This window comes from Daphnia pulicaria, chromosome 7 (assembly GCF_021234035.1).
Source record: "Daphnia pulicaria isolate SC F1-1A chromosome 7, SC_F0-13Bv2, whole genome shotgun sequence".
NCBI classification, from domain to species: Eukaryota; Metazoa; Arthropoda; class Branchiopoda; order Diplostraca; family Daphniidae; genus Daphnia; species Daphnia pulicaria.
In genome coordinates this window covers 492,516-515,021 of record NC_060919.1, presented here as the reverse complement: position 1 = coordinate 515,021, position 22,506 = coordinate 492,516, and the positions used below count along the sequence as shown (strand labels likewise).

At 39.9% G+C, this 22,506-nt stretch overlaps 5 protein-coding genes across 9 annotated transcripts; 2 read left to right on the top strand and 3 right to left on the bottom strand.

Annotated features, from left to right (window-relative positions):
* The first annotated feature begins 311 nt into the window (after window positions 1–311).
* Window positions 312–1,996, top strand: LOC124349719. The gene is made up of 4 exons (XM_046800525.1): window positions 312–923; window positions 980–1,184; window positions 1,242–1,806; window positions 1,874–1,996. The coding sequence occupies exons 1-4, from the start codon at window positions 447–449 to the stop codon at window positions 1,929–1,931; spliced, it is 1,305 nt and encodes a 434-aa protein (XP_046656481.1). The 5' UTR covers window positions 312–446; the 3' UTR covers window positions 1,932–1,996.
* Window positions 1,997–2,092: 96 nt separating this feature from the next.
* On the bottom strand, window positions 2,093–8,691 carry LOC124349448. Of its 2 annotated transcripts, XM_046800059.1 has the most exons (11): window positions 8,485–8,691; window positions 6,518–6,735; window positions 5,470–5,567; window positions 5,013–5,409; window positions 3,740–4,955; window positions 3,546–3,667; window positions 3,418–3,487; window positions 3,265–3,343; window positions 3,015–3,190; window positions 2,772–2,949; window positions 2,093–2,706 (listed from the first exon to the last, which is right to left on the bottom strand). In XM_046800059.1, exons 4-11 carry the CDS (start codon window positions 5,388–5,390, stop codon window positions 2,322–2,324), a joined length of 2,604 nt encoding a protein of 867 aa, XP_046656015.1. In that variant the 5' UTR covers window positions 5,391–5,409; window positions 5,470–5,567; window positions 6,518–6,735; window positions 8,485–8,691; the 3' UTR covers window positions 2,093–2,321. The 2 variants fall into 2 exon arrangements, with proteins under 2 accessions (XP_046656015.1, XP_046656013.1); XM_046800057.1 differs by lacking the exons at window positions 6,518–6,735; window positions 8,485–8,691 and having other exon boundaries at window positions 5,470–6,076.
* Window positions 8,692–11,221: 2,530 nt separating this feature from the next.
* On the top strand, window positions 11,222–21,695 carry LOC124349740. 3 transcript variants are annotated; one of them, XM_046800556.1, is made up of 4 exons: window positions 11,222–12,508; window positions 12,595–12,799; window positions 21,058–21,414; window positions 21,479–21,695. In XM_046800556.1, exons 1-3 carry the CDS (start codon window positions 12,032–12,034, stop codon window positions 21,390–21,392), a joined length of 1,017 nt encoding a protein of 338 aa, XP_046656512.1. In that variant the 5' UTR covers window positions 11,222–12,031; the 3' UTR covers window positions 21,393–21,414; window positions 21,479–21,695. The 3 variants fall into 3 exon arrangements, with proteins under 3 accessions (XP_046656512.1, XP_046656510.1, XP_046656511.1); XM_046800554.1 differs by lacking the exons at window positions 21,058–21,414; window positions 21,479–21,695 and adding exons at window positions 12,870–13,392; window positions 13,460–13,639; XM_046800555.1 differs by having other exon boundaries at window positions 11,743–12,508; window positions 21,058–21,695.
* On the bottom strand, window positions 13,766–17,614 carry LOC124349451. Of its 2 annotated transcripts, XM_046800063.1 has the most exons (10): window positions 17,591–17,614; window positions 17,112–17,209; window positions 16,657–17,053; window positions 15,388–16,591; window positions 15,180–15,313; window positions 15,049–15,118; window positions 14,903–14,981; window positions 14,652–14,827; window positions 14,406–14,583; window positions 13,766–14,336 (listed from the first exon to the last, which is right to left on the bottom strand). In XM_046800063.1, exons 1-10 carry the CDS (start codon window positions 17,597–17,599, stop codon window positions 13,946–13,948), a joined length of 2,736 nt encoding a protein of 911 aa, XP_046656019.1. In that variant the 5' UTR covers window positions 17,600–17,614; the 3' UTR covers window positions 13,766–13,945. The 2 variants fall into 2 exon arrangements, with proteins under 2 accessions (XP_046656019.1, XP_046656018.1); XM_046800062.1 differs by lacking the exon at window positions 17,591–17,614 and having other exon boundaries at window positions 17,112–17,465.
* LOC124348413 lies at window positions 21,500–22,457 on the bottom strand. The gene is made up of 4 exons (XM_046798620.1): window positions 22,095–22,457; window positions 21,885–21,953; window positions 21,774–21,823; window positions 21,500–21,652 (listed from the first exon to the last, which is right to left on the bottom strand). Exons 1-4 carry the CDS (start codon window positions 22,351–22,353, stop codon window positions 21,500–21,502), a joined length of 531 nt encoding a protein of 176 aa, XP_046654576.1. The 5' UTR covers window positions 22,354–22,457.
* Between the last annotated feature and the right edge of the window lie 49 nt (window positions 22,458–22,506).

Genomic DNA, 22,506 nt, shown 5'->3' with positions numbered 1-22,506 from the left:
TTGTTGAATTAACGTGCCCAAGTATTCAAGCTAAAACCAGTTAAGAATAGAAACTTTACAGACGAAAGATCGACACACTAAAAACCTATAGTCTCGTAGGAACGCATCTAAAAAGAGAAAAGGAATATTTTAATTTCCCGTTAACTTTGACCGCGATTTTTTCAAACAAAACTCTGAATTCGAACAAAACTAAAAGAAAAAAACAGGAAGATGAGAGTAGGGCTCATTTTCTCCGATTGCAAATGAAAGCCCCTGAGGTACATAAAGAAGATGAAAGCCAGAAAAAATTCAGTTTTCTCCTTAACCTCATCGCTGACACACTCCTAGTTTGTTTGTTTTTTTTTCGTTGTAACTTACCGCAGAGTCGCAAAGTGTCCTAATACAAATTCACGGCATATACTTTACAGCCGCCTTCGACATACGTAAGCTTGTGTTTTCAGATCGGGATGGCTGTCGTTATTTCAAATCTGCTGGTCGTTGTACTGTTGACACTTGCACTTTGCTCCAGCACCGAGCAGCAGAATTTCTTACCAGGAAATAAAACAGAATTGATCCTATCGTTGACCAACCAAATCATCAGCAAGACCTCATTCTCTCCGGAACTGTTTAAACATCAGATTAAGGATAAAATGTCTTACAAAAGCAGCAAAAAGGAACCGAACAAATTTACTGAACTGACGAAGAAAATGAAAAAATGGTTGAAAACAAAAGACGAAAAGATTATCGTGGAACATTTGATAACAATTCCCGGCACTCCTACACCTTTCATTAATGAGCCTTTTCCTTCAAAAACAACTTTCCCGGACGACGGCTGCGGCTCAACTTCCGTGCGTTTTAACGACGGCAACTGCTATCCACTTATGGGAAGGAAACCATGCGGTGACCCAACATACTTTGTCACGGTTGACCCCGTCACATACAAGGTATGCATATTAATTATCGCGTCACCAACTAATTGAACGGCGTCATTTTTTATCAGGGGCGGTGCACTCCGCGTCTTTGCGGAAGAGACAGGGTCTATGTCAACCGCACGGACTTGTGTCACGACATCTACGACAGATCAGAGTGCGAAGGAGGCCGGCGACTTTACTATTCCCAATACGGAGATACAGTGTGCGATTGTCCCATCGGAGAATTTCCATTCCCGTACCCTCACGACGATTGTGTCCCACTTTTTACACAAGGTAAGAAAGCTATATTCAATCACCCAAACGTTTTGCTATCAATATCATTCGTTATAGGACCCTGCCCCTACGGGCAAGTAGTAGCCATCAGTCCTAGCGGTTATTTGAACTGCATGACATCCAAATGCCCCATAATCTATGAGAACGATAAATATTCTTCGAAACCTTGGCAGAAGCAATTTGTGCCGACCAGCGACGGTAAATGTTATGAACTTGGCTCAGATGGCCCATGTTCTAATAATGCCGACACATTGTTCGGTCTCGACATTTTGAAGAACGAATTGGAGTGCATTGACGTCACCGATCCTACGTCACCTTATTTCTTTTCCAAAGAAGAAAACGATCTACTCGACAGCGCTTTCACCGAGTTCTCCCCGGAGTACAACCTCTTCCACATCTATATGGCCTACCAGAGTCTTCAGCACGTACAAGCAGAGAAAGACGGTAAGAAGAAGAAGGCTCCAAAGGGAACGTACCAAAGAAGGCAATCTACGCAATCTAGACAACCAGAATCTGTAACAACACAACCTGAAATGGAAGACAGGTCTGCAGAAACTACTGCGGTACCTATCACCCCGCCCTGTCGGTCAAATCAACAAGGAAAATGCCTCAATAAATTTGCGTAAGATATCATTCAAGACGTTTTCATATTTGTTAAAATAACTATTCTTATGGTGTGTTTCACGCAGTTCCAAGAAACAGAATAGCTCAACGAAAAAGGTAGTCGCACCTACTAAAAAACAATAAGACGTGCCTGAGATGGAATAGGGCGAAAATGTGCGTTTTATTCGGCAGTTAATAGACTCGGCGCAAGAGGATCCAGTTGTATTGTCCACACTTTCGTTAATCGATTTGTTTTTCTGGTTCTGTTAACTCTGCTGTTAAGTTATAAAATTTCATAACGCCTATTAAGGAAAACCATGTTTATTAATTAGAAAGATCTCCGTTTCACTGTGACTTAACAGTTCGATTTCAAATTTCTATTGACTAACGATCCAAAGACGAGTACCGAATAAAATTACTTTTGACCCTAAACCATTAGACAAAATCCCCAAAAGAATACCCAAAGGGTTTTAACAGGTAGTTGTAGGCGTGTTTTTTTAGGCATGTTGCAAAGTATCGTTTCCTATTTCGTGTTCATAAATAGGTGTACTCGTCATATTCGAAACTCTCAATGTTTGATATTGTTTCCGAACAAGTGGCGGGGGTTGACTGTGTGGTTAGATTGGACGTGGATTGATCGGTATCTGCGTGATTAATAGCGTTGAAATCGACAGGCATTCGAGGCTCTCGTTTGAAAAGGATTTTGATATGGGACCACAAGAATTTTCGAACGTCTCGATTCAAAAGGATAAAATTGACGAAAATGAAGACGCCGCGCGATGTGTTGAGCAGTTGGCAGCACACTAAGAAATAATATAGCCCTAAGTTTGCACCGTCCAATCTTGAAGCCAGATGCGAGATAAATTCAAATATCCAAGGAATTCCAGTGATGAAAAAAAGTTTTACCGCCATTTTCAAACTACATTTGAATGAATTTTGTTTAAAAAAATTCTACAGATCAGATTGAATTAATGGTATACTTACTCTTCATGCTCTTTGGAGGCTGTAGAAATTCTTCGGTTAGAACGAATTTCCATCTCTGGCCTTTGCCAGCAATACATCAGGTTAGAATTGAAAATTAAACTGAAGAAGAAATAGATGTCAAGTAATAGGAGAATGCCAACAGGAACGTAATAGAAAATTACTAGCCCTGACAAACTATCTAAAAAAACAAATTAAGCTTCAATAATAGATTATCTAAAGAACCGATACGAAAATAATACCAACCGCCTGCAAACCAACAACGATCGTAACCAATGTTGGGATTGACAGTGTTAGATAAACCCATCGCCTTGGAACAAAATTGTGCGATGATTGTGGTGATCGTTGCCAAGATAGGAACACCCCAACCAAATGCTGAATACGGGATGAATAACCTATCGTTGGTGACCTTAAAAGATCCGCTTTAAAATGTTTAAAATACGATTTGTAACTTGTAGATTATTTACATTTCATGTAAAACATATAAGGTCTTTACCTAAAGATGTAGTAATAATCAAAACAGTAAACTGTCAGCCACGAAAATGAGGCGATATATGCCCAGTAAGTAATGTAGCCTGTTGACAAAAAATAAAAAGTTTTAATTTAATTTAACGAAATGTTACAGCATTTATTAGAATAATTATTTTACCAATGGCGACACAGGAGCTTTCCCCTGATTCGACGAGCTGTAGATGCCCAATCACCAAGCAAATAAACGCCTAAAACAAAACAAACAAATAATAACACTAATCTAGTCGAATGTTAATTTGATAATACCAATGCCAATGATATGACGTGACAAAGTAAAATACGCCCGGTTAACATCATGGCCATGGTATTCATTCCATTGGCTCTATTTCTCTTTCCTCCAAAAGCAGTTATAACCAATTTGGCGGAACCTGTGAAAATGTTGCATTATTCAAAATTAATCGATATGTTGACTATACATAAAAGACAGCGGGTAAATTTACCTGAAGCTGGAACGAAAAAGTAAATAACAAAAGTCATCAATAGACCCACAGTAGAAATCAATAGGACTGATGGAAGAAAAATTTTAGGAGATTCAGAGGTAAAGCAATGGAAAACTTGGGCGTTATAATAAACTTCCCGTTCCTCTCTGAAAAGCAACTGGTCCACACAAAACGAATTAATTTTAGACTTCACGTCCCAGTAATTTTCAATGGACAAGTGGATTGAAACTGAAAGTCCATTTTTTAAATCATTTTGAAATATCGGAATGACTTTCGAATTTTCGGCAAATAAGGAAGTAGCTTGAGGAAGTTGATTGGATTGACAAAAACTCAATGTTTTGTTCGGGAAGAACATCATATTCGAAATGTTGTGATAGGTCTTAAAATCATACTTAATGGAATTCGATACAATCTTTTCTGGGTTACTAGGTAGGTCCCATTCTTCCTGGTTGGACCACCACCATAGAGGCTGACAGATGAAATCCTCATTCATGACGTGCCCAGGTGGACAACATTTGGGAATGGTGATTAAAGTCGAATTATCATATTGATCGTCGTTGTTCGAATAAGTAGAGTCGGGTTCACTCATGGTTGTTTCAGTAAGTGCTGTTGGTTCAGTGAATGACGAATCAGTGAACGCCGTATCGGTGCTTGGCGATTCAGTCAATTCAAATCCATCAGTCAATTCTGGTTCAATAAAACATGGTTCTTCATTGCAACAGTAAAAGGCGTAGGTTGCAATAACAGGTAAATTATCGTAGTAATCAAACTCCACCATGTCGTCCACACAGTAATCTTCTATAGAGACTAGTAGATTGCTTGAGTTGGCGATTGTGTTATCCACCTTGATTTCCAAACTACTGTCGGAGTTCAATTGGAATTCCGTGGTACGAGCTGGGTTGGAGCAATTGGCGTAGCCGAAACGGTAGAATAAATCATTTGGCTTTTCTTCCAATTGGAGATTTTCAAAGAAGCGCGTCGCAAAACCTAGATTATCCCTGCACCTTGGCTTGCCTTCATTTTTAGAAAGACTGTCGAACGATTCATTATGACCGCAGCATTTCCGGATTACTTTTCTTCCGGTGAATTTTGATGCGAACAGTTCCGTATCTTCTTCAGATTTGATGAAATCCAGTCTCAATTTTACCGAGTTATCAATAGCAGTTTTAGGAAATTGTTGGATTTGCGAAGTACATATGAAAGCCACTCTTCTTGCCTATGATAAATCAAATAAATGTCAAATTAGGTATTAAGATAGTAAACTTCATTGTACCATCTTGAAATCCCTTTCTCTTGCAAAGTCTTCGATGCAATAGCTGTCGAATTCCAAGAAGTAAAACTGATGAGGAACTAACAACTGTCCAGATGAAAGGGCGTAGAAGAGATCGCCCATTCTGAGCTCAGGTTCTAAACGATCCCAACCATCCGGCGTGCAACTGCGTGGGAATCCTGCATCGAATTGGACATCTTCAACGCTGTAACGTGGTGGAAAACTTTGTTTGGATCCCAAGAAAATGTCGCGTGATTTTTGAACTGCTGGTGATTGCCGATGGCTGCTGCTGACAGAAAACTTGACGCACCGATCAGCATGGGAAATATCTTCCGCCAAATTATAATTGTATAATTGTCCCGGACCACAGCATTTTCGCATTAAAAATTGGTTTTTCGACCTTATAATAAAATTGCGTCAAGAAAATTGAGCATCCAAAAATCATTGAAGCGTTAAATACTCAACGACTGAAGGGGCCGTAAGTGGCAATGACAGGGTTGATAGCGACGAATTCGGCGAGGTAGATTGCAACTGAAATGTCGCTGTGATAACAAACCCCTGCAGCACCAAGATAAGTGAGACGAGGCTGAAAAACGTACCTTTGCTTAAACCCATTGCTAATTTATTAATCCACAAATGAAAACGTCACACAGTTATATGGCACTGCAGTGATCACTGCGGCAGTTGATCGATACAATGATCACCGTGATCACAGCACCGCAAGTGCTGGTTGCAATAACAAGAAAAACTAGGAAACCAGCAAATATCAAACATGTGCTTTACACGAGAAAGTGTGACCTATTAGACCCGCAATCACCCAAACTGACTTGTGACACTGACCGACCCGCCAAACAGCGTGAAAGAAACTGAGAGCTAGGTAGAGTTTGTTCGAACATTTCAAATAGTGATTTAGCTATAGAGCAACCTTCACTTTCTATGTTCGGGCGCTCTTCCCTACAAGGGAGCTAAAGTTGTTTACTTAACGTACGTTAACATAATATGCATAATGCATAGTCCTTCCGGAATATTACTATTAACAAATCAATAACGAATCGCCATTCAGTAGTCACCACGGAAAACTAAGGAAATAATCATCATCTTCGTCATCGCTTGTTTTTACGCTTTCTTCAAGTTATAAACTGGCAATGTCAATCCGAATTTACAATTGGTCTACGCATTTGATTAACCACCAAATTCAGAGTTCCAAACCAAACTTGTTTCGTCTTCAATTTTTCAAGGGCAACTAGCTAACAACCAAAGGAAAGCGACTGTGGACGAAGAATAGAGGAACTTGTGACAAATGCGTCTTTTTGAAAAGTTTTAGGGACCACATATTCCTTAAAAGGATGCACGAAATTACATCGCAACAAGCGTGCAACAAGCCGTCTAACCTGGTTTTTGTAAATAGGTATATGAATTAAAATTCTAAGACGGTTATAGTGTTCTGTTCATCGACTAGCCCTCTGACTGGCCCGAAAAATTGAAAGTGAACTAATTATGCCCCTTACCTTGAATCAAAGCGGAATCCGGAAGTCGAGTCTCGATGAAGAGTTGATGGACTTGGCGATAGCACGAGGCATGGCTAGATGCAAAATACTTTGTGGGAGATGCAACCGGTTTGTGGTGTAGAAATACACTGAAAATGGATTTTCATCCCAGCATATTGACGCGTTTGCATTGAAGGACATCAGTAGTAGACTTCGAATTAGTAGTTGTAGTCAGTAACCTTGGAGTAAATAAAAAATAAACTATACTGAATAAAATATACCAAGTATGCCAACGCCCAGTCTGTTCAGAAAAAATCCCATTCCACGCGTCAACGGACAGGTATAAGAGAGATTCATTTCGAAAAGCGGAAAAGATCTGGTTGCAAACGAAAATTATATCTCCTAAAATTTAAAGGTCAATCGTTAATTTAAATATGGTTGTTAATTAAATCATCTCGCCTGTTTTGGGATTATTCTCATCGGTAGCCGAAAAATTAATCAATTCGAGGAATATACGCGAATATACGCCAGTCAGTTACGAAGCACATCTTAAGTCTATGATATAACCCAAAAGGAAATTGAAACCAACGTATACGATTACAAGTGTTTTGATGACAAGTAATAATTGTCCTTATACATAAGTCTGAGGATCCTTGTCTTTTTAAGGAAGGAGAAGCCGTCAATTGGAACCGGTTCCCATCGAAACAAAAATTCGCCAAAATTATCCGCCAATTTCCCTGGGCTTGACTGAAACCGGTTGAGAAAAGAAACCCGTGTACGTGAAAAAACTGCCGGTGAATGAGCAACAAAAAACTACGAAGACCTCTTAAGATGCAGCATGCAACAATGCACAAAGATGCCCTAACAAAACAAAACATTTGATTTGCCTTAGTATTAACTTTCACCCGTTTTTTTTTTTTTTAAGATCGCCCCAGTTAAACGGGGAATCCCTGGAAGATGATAGTACTAAAATACTCTTTATCCGATGGCAAATACATATCGAGACGTCGCAATTACGCGGTTTTCACTCCGCTTCAACACTCTGGTGACCCGCGCAACAACAAGTTTATCTTCGTCGGTTTGAAACTAAATAGGATAGGATGGATGGGGTTATCGTAAGTCTGTCCGTTTTGATCACGTCTGTGTTAGCCATTATTCTAATAGGACCCAGGAGCACCAGAGAATTTAATCAGGACCGCCCAGGATTAATCCAGCAATAATCGATTCAATACATAACAGACCAACCCCCTCCCACACCTGACGTACCAAATAAATAACAGACCGAAAAAATTGGAAAAGAAAAGCACAAAACAGATTGGCGAAATTAACAAAAAAAGATTTGACGAAGAGGTTGAGGAAGAAAGAGAAGAAATTAGAGCAAGAAATCTTTGATTTGAACCACATGTTAAAAAATAATAGATAATTCTATCCCCCATCTTGTCAAGCATCTCCTATCGGAAGTTTTAGCTATATAATGGATCGATTCCGGAAGACGGACGCGACTCAATTCCTTGGGGAGCCGGAGCCCTTCTGATTAATAACCAGCAATCGAGCAGATTCGAGTTCCGAACCTCATGTCATCTTCGATTTTCCAATGCTGGCTAGCTAAGAAAATCGACCTTGGACGAATACAGAAATTTGTTACAAATCTCTTTTTTCTTCTTTTTTGGGAAAAACTATCCGACAAAATAACGATGACAGAAATCGACCGTTGGGATTCGATTACAAGGGGAATCCTATCGGAAAGAGTAAGTCTAGATACTATTTTTTACGATTTTGATTTAGTTTCCTGTTCCCTAACGGAAACGAAAAAAAGCTGCCAATACTGGTTGCGAATAATTTGCAATAACCATGGCTAATACAAAAAGAGTTGATCAATATTCATCGATTGATTGGAAAAATAGGAAATATACGAGAGATGACGATTTCTTTAATTCTGTCACTTTTCCGGTTGAGTAGGTTACATACTAATAATAGAAGCCGCTTACCTTGAATCAAAGTGGAATCAGGAACTCGATTCTCGTTGAAGCGTCGATGGACGATAACACGAGCCCATCATGGCTAGTTGGCAATGGAATCTGCAACCGGTCTGCGGAAAAAAATGCTGCAAAATGGATTTTTCCTGTCGGCACATGGGCACGTTCTACATTGAGCAATATCAATAATAAACTGAATCACATCACAGCACAGTAACCTTGAAGTAAATACGCTACTTTGCCTAAAACAAAAGTGTAAAAACGCCCAGTCTGTCCAGAAATATAAGAATCGAACCATTCCCCACATCAATGGACAGGTAATAAGAGAAAGCAGTTCGAAAATCTGGTTTTAACCAGATTTTTTTTCTCCAAAAATACAAGTAAATCCTTAATGGATATTAAATGAAATCATTTCACCTGTATTGGAATAATCCTCATCTTATTTGTAGGTAGCCGAGAAATTGTGAAAAGTTCCAACCTGGAAATGTCTTGTTATTTAATTATGTACTACGCCTGGTAAATCTTAGCCTGGCGTAATATTCCTGGAGGCTGAAATAAATCAAAAGAAGATTAAGACCAACTTTGCGATGCTATCATGTGCCGATGACAAGAGTAATTGCCTTTAGGCCAGACGTCTGAGCGTCCTCGTCTTTTTACTTTGAGGGAGGCTTTACTTTTAACGGGAACCGGTTATAATGATAATCAACGATGGAAACTAACACACACAAATTCTCCACCAATTTTTCTGGTCTTTATTCTTAAACTAAAACAAGTTGAGAAAAGAAACGCTTGCTCGTGAAAGCTGTCAGTGATGAGTGACCCGATAATAACCGATACTCATCTGTACACATCTAAAAAGGGGAAAAGGAAAGTTTTAATTTACCATTAACTTGGACCGATTTTGTTTACACAGAACGTCTCAATTTGAATTTTTTTAAACGAAAGATGAGAGTAGATCCGGTTGCACTGCACATGATGTGCATAAAGAAGCTGAAATCCGCCAAGAAAAGTTCAGTTTTGTTTTGATCTTCTTCGTCGCCACAACCGTTTTCACCTGGGCTCAACTTACTGCACAAAATGTCCCTATAAATTTCATGGTGCGCAACCGGCATCGTCAAACTAACGCAAAATGGATGGCGTAATTCCGTGTCTGTTGGTGTTGGTACTTGCGCTTTCCACTAGCGCCCAACAGCAAAAATTCTTATCAGGAAACCGAACATTGAATACAGTCTGATGAATATAAAAATTGAGAAATAATAAGAATAGTTGATCTGCTTAAATCTGTCTCTATCCCAGTCTGGAATCCGGAAGTCGTAGTCCATTTAGTGTAAATAATTCAACGATGCCCCAATAACGAGGAGGTGCTGGTGTGGCGGCAGGTCCCTCTTGGACATAACAATTTATAGACTTTGGACAGCGTTGTTTGAAGTATTTAAATTTAACAAATTTTTTCAATTTGATTATTTGCCGGCAGACAAAGTTGTGAGGAATAAAACAAGTCTGATGTGCAGTCGCTCTACAAACGAGTTATTTAATTAACCCCGATTGAGATAACAGAAACGGCAAGAGAAAACTGGCAGTTAACCGTCTAACTCAGGAATAATCGTACTCCGTAACGACTAACGCCACCATATAGTTAAAAAAAACGGAAGAATATCTAGAGACAAAATTGTCCTACCTTTAAGCCCGAAATCCACAGCCAGGCATCCTCAAGTGCTCCATTCTCAGCAAAGTTGACACCAAGCAGGATAGGAAAAGGGGATCCTTCACATTGTACACGAGGAAAGAGTTTTCCCAATTAGTCTAGGAGCTTTTTATCTAAATAAAAATAAAAACAATGGGTTACGAAAAAAAATATTGCAGATACAAAAAGTTAGAAAGAAGACAGTGGGTAATTATTGTTAATAAACAGGATTACTTAAGGTTTACGTGTAATACCCTGAATGCAAGTTTCAGGCACCATTTAATTATGTAAGGCAGGTCACATGTTAACAAAAGTCACAAAAATCTTTACCCTATTGATGATGCTGAGATTGTTGGTGATGGCAGGTCAGTATCAAAACTTGCACATGTTGTGGCTACGATGACTGCCTCAGGCCTAAATCTGCACAATGGTAAAGGTTAGATAGAACAAACAAACTCTGCCATCATGCATTGACAACAGCATGCATGATAAAAGCTAGTCACTATAGTCTGGCACCAGCATTTCACAAATTTGGAACAGGGGTTTATGAACTCTTATTATTCTGCTGTATAAGCTCCCAAAATCATTCAATTCACATTCTTAGTTTTACCTGAGAATTCTCAGGTCATCTCATCAGGTCATCTCTCAGGTCATCAGGTCATCTCAGGTCATCATGCTGTTTAAACAGCATGATGCTGGAGTGGAGTGCATGTGGAGTTCACGACATCAAATTTCACACGACAACCACATTTGATTTTGTTCTGCTATTTGACTATTTCTCTTGCAGCCACGTACACGTTTCCAGATCAGCAATGATCTTTTCAGTTTTCTATAATAAAAAATATCTTAAACTTGGTCTCTTTTTGCTTTTTCGAGACTGTGAAAAACAAAATGCAGACGACACAAATATTCTAATTAACAATTAAGATATCGATATTTTAAAAAATCTGGCCTTTCCCGCCTTCCCACCAACCCATCCCAAAACAGGAAATTTCGATTTCTCAAAATAAGAGTCGAAACATTTTTGTTTTAAAGCTTGTTCAAACAAATGACAACTTAATCACCCGTATCAGATTGATGATGTTGGCTGCTTGAACCTCTTCTCTTTGAGGACGAGTGAAGGAGAAAAGGGGACTCCCCGGGTGAATATAAGGAAATGTACGTATGAAAACCTGTTACGGTAATTGAGCCATTGGAAATTTTTTGAAAAGTTTTCGCCCACCTTGTTCAATTGTCGTGCACCTGCACTAGCTCTAGTTAAAACCAGTTCAGAATAGAAACGATGTCGGAGACCGAAATCAACGACAGGTACGAGTGAAGAATGAGGCCACCGTCTTTACTATTCGCCTTACGGAGATCCCTAATGCGGTTGTCCCGTAGGACAAGTATATCCATTCGCGTATATTCACTTCGGGACGATTGTGTTTTCGCTCTTTTCACAAATCAGTAAATTGGTGAGCATTTTTACGTTGTCTCACATTATCGTTCATTCGTAACAGGAACCCTGTCCATACGGGCAACTTCTGTGAGGTGCGTGACACCCGAATGCTCCTCAAACCTACGATGGCGACAAATGTTTTTGAAAGCAGAAGCAACGATGACCTAGTAATAACCTATAGACTAGTGTGAACACATAACAAAAGGGAAAACAAAAACTGGAAAATGAGTGCTCATTTTCGTTTTCCAGTTTCTCCGGTTGCAAATGTATGCGCCTGAAAGATATAAAGAAGATGAGAGCCACAAGACAAATTCAGTTTTCCCCTGAACCTCCTCGTTGAAACTACTAGTTTTCATTTCTACTCAATTTACACAGTGGCAAAGTGTCGGAATTCAATTGCCATCGACTTACGTATAGGCTTGTGTGTTCCGTGCAAGATGGAGTGCGTTCCATTAAGTCTGTTGGCAGCTTTGCTGTTATCAATTGCAGTTTCCTCTAGTGCCAAGCAGCAGAGTTTCTTACCAGGAAACAGTACACTATCGTCGGTGGCACCCAAAATTACCAGCAAGACTTTATTATTGTCTCCGGAACTGTTTCAACATAAGAAGATAACGGACAGATCCTTCAAAAGCAACGACATCGACGAGGAACCGAACACATTCAATCGACTGAGAAAGAAAATGAAAAAGTGGTTGAAAAAAGAAGAGGAAAAGGAAGTGCAAAATTTGGTAGTTATACCCCGTGACCCTACACCCATGATCGATCAGTCATTCCCCACATCAGGATCGATCCCGGAAGACGGATGCGACTCCACTTCCGTGCGGTTCGACGACGGAAACTGCTATCCACTGATGGGAAGGAAACCTTGCGGTGACCCTACACTCTACGTCACTGTCGATCCTTATACATTCAAGGTATGTAAATTAATAATTGCCCAATGTGCACCACCAACAATTGCGGAGATTAAAAAAAAAAAAAAAAAAAAACATTTTTGTATCAGGGACGATGCACTAAGCGCCGTTGCGGAAGAGAAAGGGTCTATGTCCCTCGTACGGGACTTTGTCACGACATTTACGACGAATCCGAGTGCACGGGAGGCCGGCGACTTTACTATTCACCTTATGGAGATGCTGTATGCGATTGTCCCATTGGAGAGTATCCATTCCCGTACCCTCGGAGTGATTGTGTTGCGCTTTTTACCCAAGGTAAACTAATTGCCAAGCATTTTTACAACATCTCGCATTATCGTGTTAAAATTCATTTCACTCGTGATAGGACCGTGTCCCTACGGGCAAGTGGTAGCCATCAATTCCGATGAATCCTTGAGTTGCATGAAATCCAAATGCCCTGCAATTTACGAGAGTGACGAATATTCTTCCGATTATTGGAAGCAGAAGCAGAAGCAGCTGGTGCCGACCAGCGACGGGAGGTGTCATGAACTCGGAACCACTGGCCGTTGTTCGAATTACGACTACACATATTCGCTGTTGGGTCTCGACATTTTGAAGAACGAATTGGAATGCGTCGACGTCACCGATCCTTCGTCGCCCTATTTCTCTTCCCAAGAAGAAAACGATATCCTTGACAGCATTTTCAACGAGTTCTATACAGAGTACAACCTCTTCCCCGTCTATGTAGCCTACCTCAGTGTCAAACAGGAACATGAAGCCAAGTACGGTAAGAAGAAGGGCCCGAAAGAAACGTATGAGAGAAGACAATCACCTACGGTAATTGTGGCACCTTCCAACCCGAGTTGTCGGCCTGGGAGTGGACAAGGAAAATGCAGCTCTACATTAGTGTAAGAAATAATTCACAATGTTTTCCAATTGTTACTGTAATTACATTTGGATACGGTTTATACACAGACCCCAAAACCAGAACCGTCCAAATAGAGGACCAGCACCGGCAAGATTCTGAAATTTTGAACTGGTTCAACTCTCGTACGTTGGTGAGTGTACTCGTGCTCATTAGCTTGCCAAATTATTGGACGCCACAGGATGGAACTGTCCAAATATTTGCTAAATCAATTTGTTTTTCTTGTTCTGTTATTAACTCCACTAATAAATTATAAAATTTAAAAACGCTTATAACTGAAAATGTACTTCATTGATCTGATAAATCTACCAATGATTCAGACTTGGTTTTGCTTATGATTTATTTTTTTATAGACGCGTGTGTTTCGTGATTGTGCGGATATTACTTTTTACTTGAAAGAAAATTTAAGAGGTTGGCAGAAAAAGATAAATCAATATTGAATCTATCCTAATAGACAAAATCCCCAAACGAAAGTTGATGGAGGCTTCGGATTTTAACAGATTGGCATGTTACAAGGTTTCGTTCCTCACATCGTGTTATAAATGGGTGTACTCGTCATATTCGAAACTCTCGAGATTTGATATCGTTTCCGAACAAGTGGCGGGGGTTGATTGTGTCGTTTGATTGGACGTGGATTGATCATTGTCTGTGTTTGTGTGATGCATGGCAGTGCCGTCGGCAAGCGTTGGAGGTTCTCGTTTGGAAATGATTTTGACGCGGGACCACAAGAATTTTCGAACGTCTCGATTCAAAAGAATAAAATTGACGAAAATGAAGACGCCGCGCGACGTGTTGATAATGACGCAGAACTCAAAGAAATAATATAGACCTACATTTGAACCATCCAATCTTGAAACCAGATATCCAATCAATTCAAAAATCCAAGGAATTCCGGTGATGAAAAATAGTTTCACCGCCATTTTCAAACTAAATTCGAAATGAATTTCGTATAAGATTTCACAGATGCGCACTGTATTATTTAGTAGTGTGACTTACTCTTCGTGCTCCTTTGAGGCTGTAGAATTCTTTCGGTTGGAACGGATCGCCATGGCTTGCCTTTGCCAACAATGCATCAGGTTGTCATTGAACATCAGACACAGGAAGAAATTAACGTCAAGCAATAGGAGAACGCCAACAGGAACGTAAAAGAAAGTTATTAGCGCTGACGAGCTTTCTGCAAAAACGTAATAAATTATGTAAATTAGATTTTGTATGGAACCGGTCCGAAAATATAAAACTAACCGTCAGGAAACCAACAGCGGTCGTAACCAAAGTTGGGATTGAAAGGGCTGGAGATACCCAACGCCGCAGACCGAAATTGTGCGATGCTTGTTATGGTCGTTGCCAAGAAAGGAACACCCCAACCAAATGCTGAATAAGGGATGAATAATTTTTCGTTGGTGACCTTAAAGGATCCGCTAGAAAACGTTTCAAATAGAATTTTTGTATCATCCGTTTACGTTTCAAATATAAAGGCTAGTTTGGGTCTTTACCTAAAGATGTGGTAGTAGTCAAAACAGTACACTGTCAGCCAGGAAAATGAGGCTATAAAAGCCCAGTAAGTAACGTAGCCTGTTTGCAAAAATAACAGTTTCAACTTAATTCGACATGTAAAAAGCACTTGGAATAATAATTTTACCGATGGCGATACAAGAACTTTGAAGAGATTCGATGAGCTTTAGTTGAACAATCGCCAAGCAAGTAAACGCCTAAAATACAGCATAATGTTATTATCCCAAAATCTTATTTAATGCATACATTTAATAATACTAAGGCTAATGATAAGACGTGACAAAGTAAAATACGACCGGTTAACGTCTTAGCCATGGTATTAGTTCCTCCTATTCCCCCATTTCCTCTATTTCTCTTTCCTCCAAAAGCAGATAGAACCAATTTGGCAGAACCTGCGAAATGTTACAATAAAAAAAAAATCAAACGATAAGTTTAAGTTTGAAAAAAAGAAAGTAGGTCAATTTACCTGAAGCTGGGACGAATAAATAAATAACAAATGTCGCCAATAAACCCGCAGTAGAAACCAACAGAATTATTGGACGATGACTCTTAAAAGTCTCAATGGTAATGCAATGGAAAACTTGAGCGTTATAATAAACATCCTGCTCCTGTCTGAAAAATAGTTGGTCCACACAAAACGAATTGATTTTAGACTTCACGTCCCAATAATATTCAACGAGCGTGTGGAATGAAACTAAGACTCCATGTTTTGGATCAATTCGAAATATCGGAATGATTTGAGAGTATTGAGCAAATAAGGGTATCGGTTGTTGAAGTTGACCAGCTTTGCAAGAGCTCAACGTTACGTTGGAGATGAGGGTGGCGCTTAAATTGTTGTGATAAGTCATTAAATCATCGTTAATGGATCCTGACACAACCACAGCTGGTTCAATAGGTTCGTCCCAAGGACGCTCGGTGGGCCACCACCATAAAGGCTGACAGGTATATTCTTCACCCATGACGTGTCCAGGTGGACAACATTTGGGAATGGTGATTAAAGTCGAATTATCATATTGATCGTCGTTGTTCGAATAAGTAGGGTCGGGTTCACTCATGGTTGTTTCAGTCACTGGCGGATAAGTAGGTGGTGGATCGGTGCTTGGCGAATCAGTCACTTCAGGTCCATCACTGAATTCTGGTTCGATAAGACTTGGTTCTTCACCGGGGCAATAGAAGGCGTAGGTTGTAGCATAAGGTAAATGAGTTACGTAACCAAACTCTACCATGTCATCCAAACAGTAATCTTCTATAGAGACTAGTCGAGTGTTTGAGTTGGCGTTAGTGTTATCCACCATGATTTCCAAACTACCATTGAAGTGCAATTGAAAAACCGTGGTACGAATTGGGCGGGTGCTGCAATTGGCATGGCCGAAACGGAAGAACAAACTTGTGGAATTATCTTCCAATTCCTGGAGATTTTCAAAGAAGCGGGTCACGAGTACTTGATTTTCCCTGCACGCGGGCTTGCCATTGCTTCCAGCAAAACTGTCTAAGGATTGATTATGCCCGCAGCATTTCCGGATCACTCTCCTTGCATTGAATTTCGATGTAAGCAGTTCCGCATAGTCTTCAGATTTGACGAAATCCAGTCTCAATTTTCCCGAGCTGTCGACAGCAGTTGTTGGAAAATCTCGGGTTTGCACAGAACACACGAAAGCCATTCTTCTCACCTATAGTATATTTCAAATGTTATCAATTTTAAAAGAAGAGATTTAAAAAGTAAACAAATTATAACCTTGGTGACGTTCCTTTCGTCCGCATAGTCTTCGATGCAATAGCTGTCGAATTCCAAGAAGTAAAACTGATGAGGAACTAACAACTGTCCGGAAGAAAGGGCGTAGAAGAGATCGCCCATTCTGAGCTCAGGTTCTAAAAAATCCCAACCATCCGGCGTGCAACTGCGCGGAAATCCTGCATCGACTTGGACATCTTCAACGCTGTAACGTGGTGGAAAACTTTGTTTGGATCCCAAGAAAATTTCGCGTGATTTTTTAACCACTGGTGATTGCCGATGGCTGCTGCTGACCGAAAACTTGACACACCGCTCAGCATCTGGAATCTCTCCCGTCTTTTTAGAAACGTATAATTGTCCCGGACCGCAGCATTTTCGCATTACAAATTTGTTTTTCGACCTTAGAAAAATTGAGTCAGTTACATTGTGCATCCGAAAATCATGGAGGTTTCAAATACCCAATAACTGAAGGGGCCGGAATCGGAACTGGTAATAGCAGGGTCGACGAATTTGGCGAGGTAGATTGCAACTGAAATGTCGCTGTGATAACAAGCACCTGCAACACCAAGATGAGGCTGAAAATAGTCCTTAAACTCATTGTTAATTTCTAAATCCAAAAATGAAAACGTTTAACAATTTGACAATTGTCTTGCGCCGCAGTGATACCACAGCACCGCAAGCTTCTATTTTTGTAAACACAAGGAAAACGGAAACAAATATCAAACACGTGGTTTGCACGAGAAAGTTGAACTTATCACACCCGCAGTCAGCACTCAGCCCCACACCGACTCTCTCATCGAACAGCGTGAAAGAAACTGAAGGCCATGTTGAGTTTGTTTTAACATTTTTAATTGTGATTCAGCCATAGGGCAACCTTCAGTTTCCGTATTTGGGCAATCGTCCGCACAAGTGAGCTGAAATTGTTTAGTTAACTTACGTTACGCATAGTCCTTCAATAATAATTACCAGTCGATATTAATTAGCTTACACGAAAAGCTAAGGAAATAATCATCATCTTCGTCGCTTGATTTTTCGTTTTCTTTAAATGTCAATTCTAATTTACATTTTTGTTCACGCATTTGGTTAACGACCAAATTCAGAGTTCCAAACCAAACTTGTTTTGTCTTCGGCTTTTCAAGGGCAACTAGCTAAGAAAATAAGGAAAGCGACTTTGGAAAAAGAATAGAGATATTTGTGACAAATGCGCGTCTTTTTGATGAAGTTTTAGAGACAAGATATTCTTCATCGCCACAAGCGTGCAACAAGCTGTCAAACTGGTTTTGGGAAATAGCTGTGCGCATATTAAAAATACTACGACGGCCAGTGTTCATAGACTGGCTTTCTAATCACCCTGATAAACTGGGAATGAACTAATGAGCCGCTTACCTTGAATCAAAGCGAAATCCGGAAGTCGAATGTCGATAAAGAGCTGACGGAATTAACAGCACGAGGCACGGCTAGATGCAAAATACTTTTGTGGAAGATGCAACCAGTCTGTGGTGTAGATTTACACTAGAAAACGAGTTTTCCTGCACTGTTCCAGCACACTTTCTGCATTGAAAGACATCAGTAGTACACTGTTAAGACATTAAATAATAGTAGTCAGTGACATTGGAATAAATAAACTTTAGTGAATAAAATATAGTGCATAGGGGAAGCCATTTCGGAAAAATCTTGGTTTTAACTAGAAATTATTCCTCCTAAAATTTAAAAGTAAATTAGTTTCAATATTGATGTTAATTGTCCTTATACTGACGGCTGAGGTTCCTTGACGTTTTGCTGGAGGGACAAGCTGTCAAAGGGAACCGGTATTTCGTCGAAACAAAAATTCACCAACAATTCTCCGCAAATTTCCTTGAGCTTGACTGAAACCGGTTGAGAAATAAACCCGTGTACGTGAAAACAGCCGGCAAATGAGTAACAAAACACTTTGATAACCTCTTTAAAAGATGCGCACAACTTATTTTGGTAAAATAAAACAATCCCAAAAAAACATATGATTTGCCCTGTTACCTTTCACCTTTTTTAAAACAAAATCGTTCCAGTTAAACGGGGAACAACGGGAGAAGAGAGTAGTTACTTCCACTTGGATCATCATTTCATCCGATTGGAACAACGTAGTTTTAGGGACGCTTTTGTTTATCTTTCTATAGTTTCAAAACTTCCGTCATCTTTGATTTGCCAATATAACTAGCTAAGGAAAAAGGAATCGACCGTGGGTGAATAGACAAATTGTATACAATTACGCCTCTAAAAAGCTACTCGATAAAATAAAGATGCAAGAAATTGGCCCTTCGGGGAATCGATTTGAGCAAAACTAGTTTTTTTTTTACTTCACAAAATACTGAAGGGGAATCCCCTAGAAAGAGAAAGAGTTTGTTGTGATGTTGTTTAACAAATCAATTTTGTTTCCAGTTACCGAACAGAAGCAAAGAGATGAGAAACAAACTACAACTACGAGAGATGACGATTCATTTAAATTCTATCACTATCCATGCTGGGTGGGTTAAGTGGTGAACTACTACACCTTAAATCCGCTTACCTTGAATCATAGGGCAATCAGGAACTCGAATCTTGTTGAAGCGTCGATGGACGATAACACGTCATTGCACATCATGGCTAGTTGGAAATGGAAGATGGAACCGGTCTGCGGTGTAAAATGCTGATGCCAAATGTTTCCCTTGTCAGCACATCCACGTTCTACATTGGGCAATATCAATAATAAACTGAATCACATCACAATACAGTAACCTTGAATTTAATACGCCTTAACAAAGTGTGAAAACGCCCAGTCTGTTAGGAAATATAGGAATCGAACCATTCCCCACATCGATGGACAGGTAATAAGGGAAAGCATTTCGAAAATCTGGTTTAAACCAGATTTGTTTTTCTTCAAAAATTATTAAGTAAATCCTTTAATGAATATTATTGAAATAATTTACCTGTATTGGAATTCTCCTCATCTTATTTGTAGGTAGCCGAGAAATTGTGTAAAGTTCCAACCTGGAAATGTCTTGTTATTCATGGTTATTCAATTATGTACTGCGCCTGGTAAACCTTAATTAGCTTGGCGTAAATCCCGCAAGGCTGAAATAAATCAAAAGCAGATTAAGACCAACTTTGCGATGCTATCATGTGCCAATGACAAGAATAATTTTACCTTTAGGCCAGACGTTTGAGCGTCCTTGTCTTTTAGCTTTGAGGGAGGCTTTACTTACAAACGGGAACCGGTTATAATAATAATCAACGATGGAAACTAACACACACAAATTCTCCACCAGTTGTTCTGGTCTTTATTCTCAAACTGAAACAAGTTGAGAAAAGAAACGCGTGCTCGTGAAAGCTGTCGGTGATGAGTGACCCAATAATAACCGATAGACTCATCTGTGCACATCTCAAAAAGGGAAAAAGGAAAGTTTTAATTTACCGTTAACTTTGGCCGATTTTGTTTACACAGAACGACTCAATTTGAATAAAAAACAAGAAGGTGAGAGTAGTACAAATTTTATCCGGTTGCACTGCTCCGTGCATAAAGAAGCTGAAATCCGCAAAGAAAAGTTCAGTTTCATTTTGATCTTCCTCGTCGCCACAACCTTTTTCACCTGGGCTCAACTAACTGCACAAAATGTCCCAATAAAATTTCGCGGTGCACAACCGGCATCGAAAAACTAACGCAAAATGGATGTCGTTATTTCAAAACTGCTGGCCGTTTTACTTTTGTCACTCGCAATTTCCTCTAACACCCAACAGCAGAGCTTATCGGGAAATAGTACAGAATTTAAAACGTCTTACAAGGAATCGCACAAATTTTCTCAACTAAACAAGAAAATAAAGAAATGGTTGGAAACTAATGAGGAAACGATTGATGCGGGAAATGAGACAATAATAAGCGATACCCCTACACCCGCCATCGATCAGCCGTTACCCGCAAACGGATCGATTCCGGACGACGGCTGCGGCTCCAGTTCCGTGCGGTTCGACGACGGAAAATGCTACCCACTGATGGGAAGACAACCTTGCGGCGACCCACAACAGTGGGTTACTGTCGATCCTTACACATTCAAGGTATGCAAATTTAAAATGGTCAGATGTGTGTCACGTAGAAATTGCGGAATTAAACGACCTAATTTTACCAGGGGCGGTGCACTCCGCGTCTTTGTGGAAGAGACAAGGTCTATGTCGCTCGTACGGGACTTTGTCACGATATCTACGACACATCCGAGTGTCTAGGAGGCCGCCGATTTTACTATTCCCCTTACGGAGATGCTGTATGCGATTGTCCCATCGGCCAGTTTTCATTCCCGAACCCTCAGGAAGTCAGGATGATTGCGTTGCGCTTTTTACAAAAGGTGAGCAAATTGCTAAGCACTATAATCGTGTTACTATCAATTACATTTGTAATAGGACCCTGTCCCTACGGGCAAGTGGTAAACATGACTTCTGACGGCTCTATGAGATGCATGAAATCCAATTGCCCCACAATCTACGAGAGCGATGAATTTTCTTCGAAGCTTTGGAAGCAGAAGCAAATGGTACCGGCCAGTGACGGGAAATGCTACGAATTGGGCTCAGCCGGCCCATGCTCAAATGATGACGAGACATCTTCGCTGTTGGGTTTCGACATTTTGAAGAACAAATTGGTGTGCGTCGACATCACCGATCCTTCGTCACCTTATTTCTATTCAAAAGAAGAAAATGATTTACTCGACAGCGTTTTCGACGGCGTCTACCAGGAGTAACGCTTACTGACGTTAAACTATCGTAAGAAATAATTCACTACGTTTCAAAATGCTTTAATACTTACAAGTGGATGTGGTCCATGAAGACCGCAGTGCAGCAGAAGAAATCAAGCTTCTCCGGAGGTGATGTGTTCAACGCTGGGACTGCTGGTGGATGATTTGTGCTGGCGGTTGACTTGTCGAATGATATGCTGGACGCCACACGATGCAGTTGTCCACACTTTTGTTAATCGATTGGTTTTCTTGTAGTCCTGACTCTGCTAACAATTCATCAATAATAAAATTTTTAAAAATGTCCATAAAACGAAATTTTTAACGTCTCGACTCAAAAGACAAAAAATTCTTTGAGCAGTTAACAGAACTTTAAATAATAATACAGACCTTATAAATTAGAGCCGTCCAATCTTGAAGCCAGATATGCGATGACGAAACTGAATTGGAATGAAATGAGTAAAATATTTTACAGATGTTAGAATTTATGGGTGTACTTACTCTCCTGCTCTTCAGAGTAGAGAATTCTTTCACTTATTAGAACGCACGTACCATCTTGTGTTGTTTTTCCTAGAAAATCCTTCAAATTAGAATTGAGCATCAAAATTCTTAGGAAGGAATAGGAGTCAATCAATAGGAGAAAAAGTTTTCGACAAACATTTTGAAAGTGTCAATTAACTATCTCTGGAGACGATATTAAAATAATACTACCTGACAGCGATCGCGCCCAAAGTTGGGATTGATAGTATCGGAGACACCCATCGCCGTCTACCAAAAGCGTGCGATCTTGTAGTAATCGTTGCCAAGATTGGATAAAACCCCAATCGAACGCTGAATATACGGGATGAAAATAAAAATTGAGAAATAGAAGAGATGTTAATCTGCTGAAGTCTGTCACTATTCCGGTTGAGTGGGTTGGTATCCGGAAGTGGAATCTCGATGTAAAGCGTTGATGGACAACGCGAGCCATGACCAGTTCCCCAAATCAATACTTCGTAGAAAATGGAAACCGGTATTGTGAGTGACACATTTTTAGACTTTCTTTACTTTTTCTTTTGACATTTTTCCCCAGTTTTTTTTTAGAAATCTTTGGAGCATCATAAACCCCTTGGGGTCGCAGTCT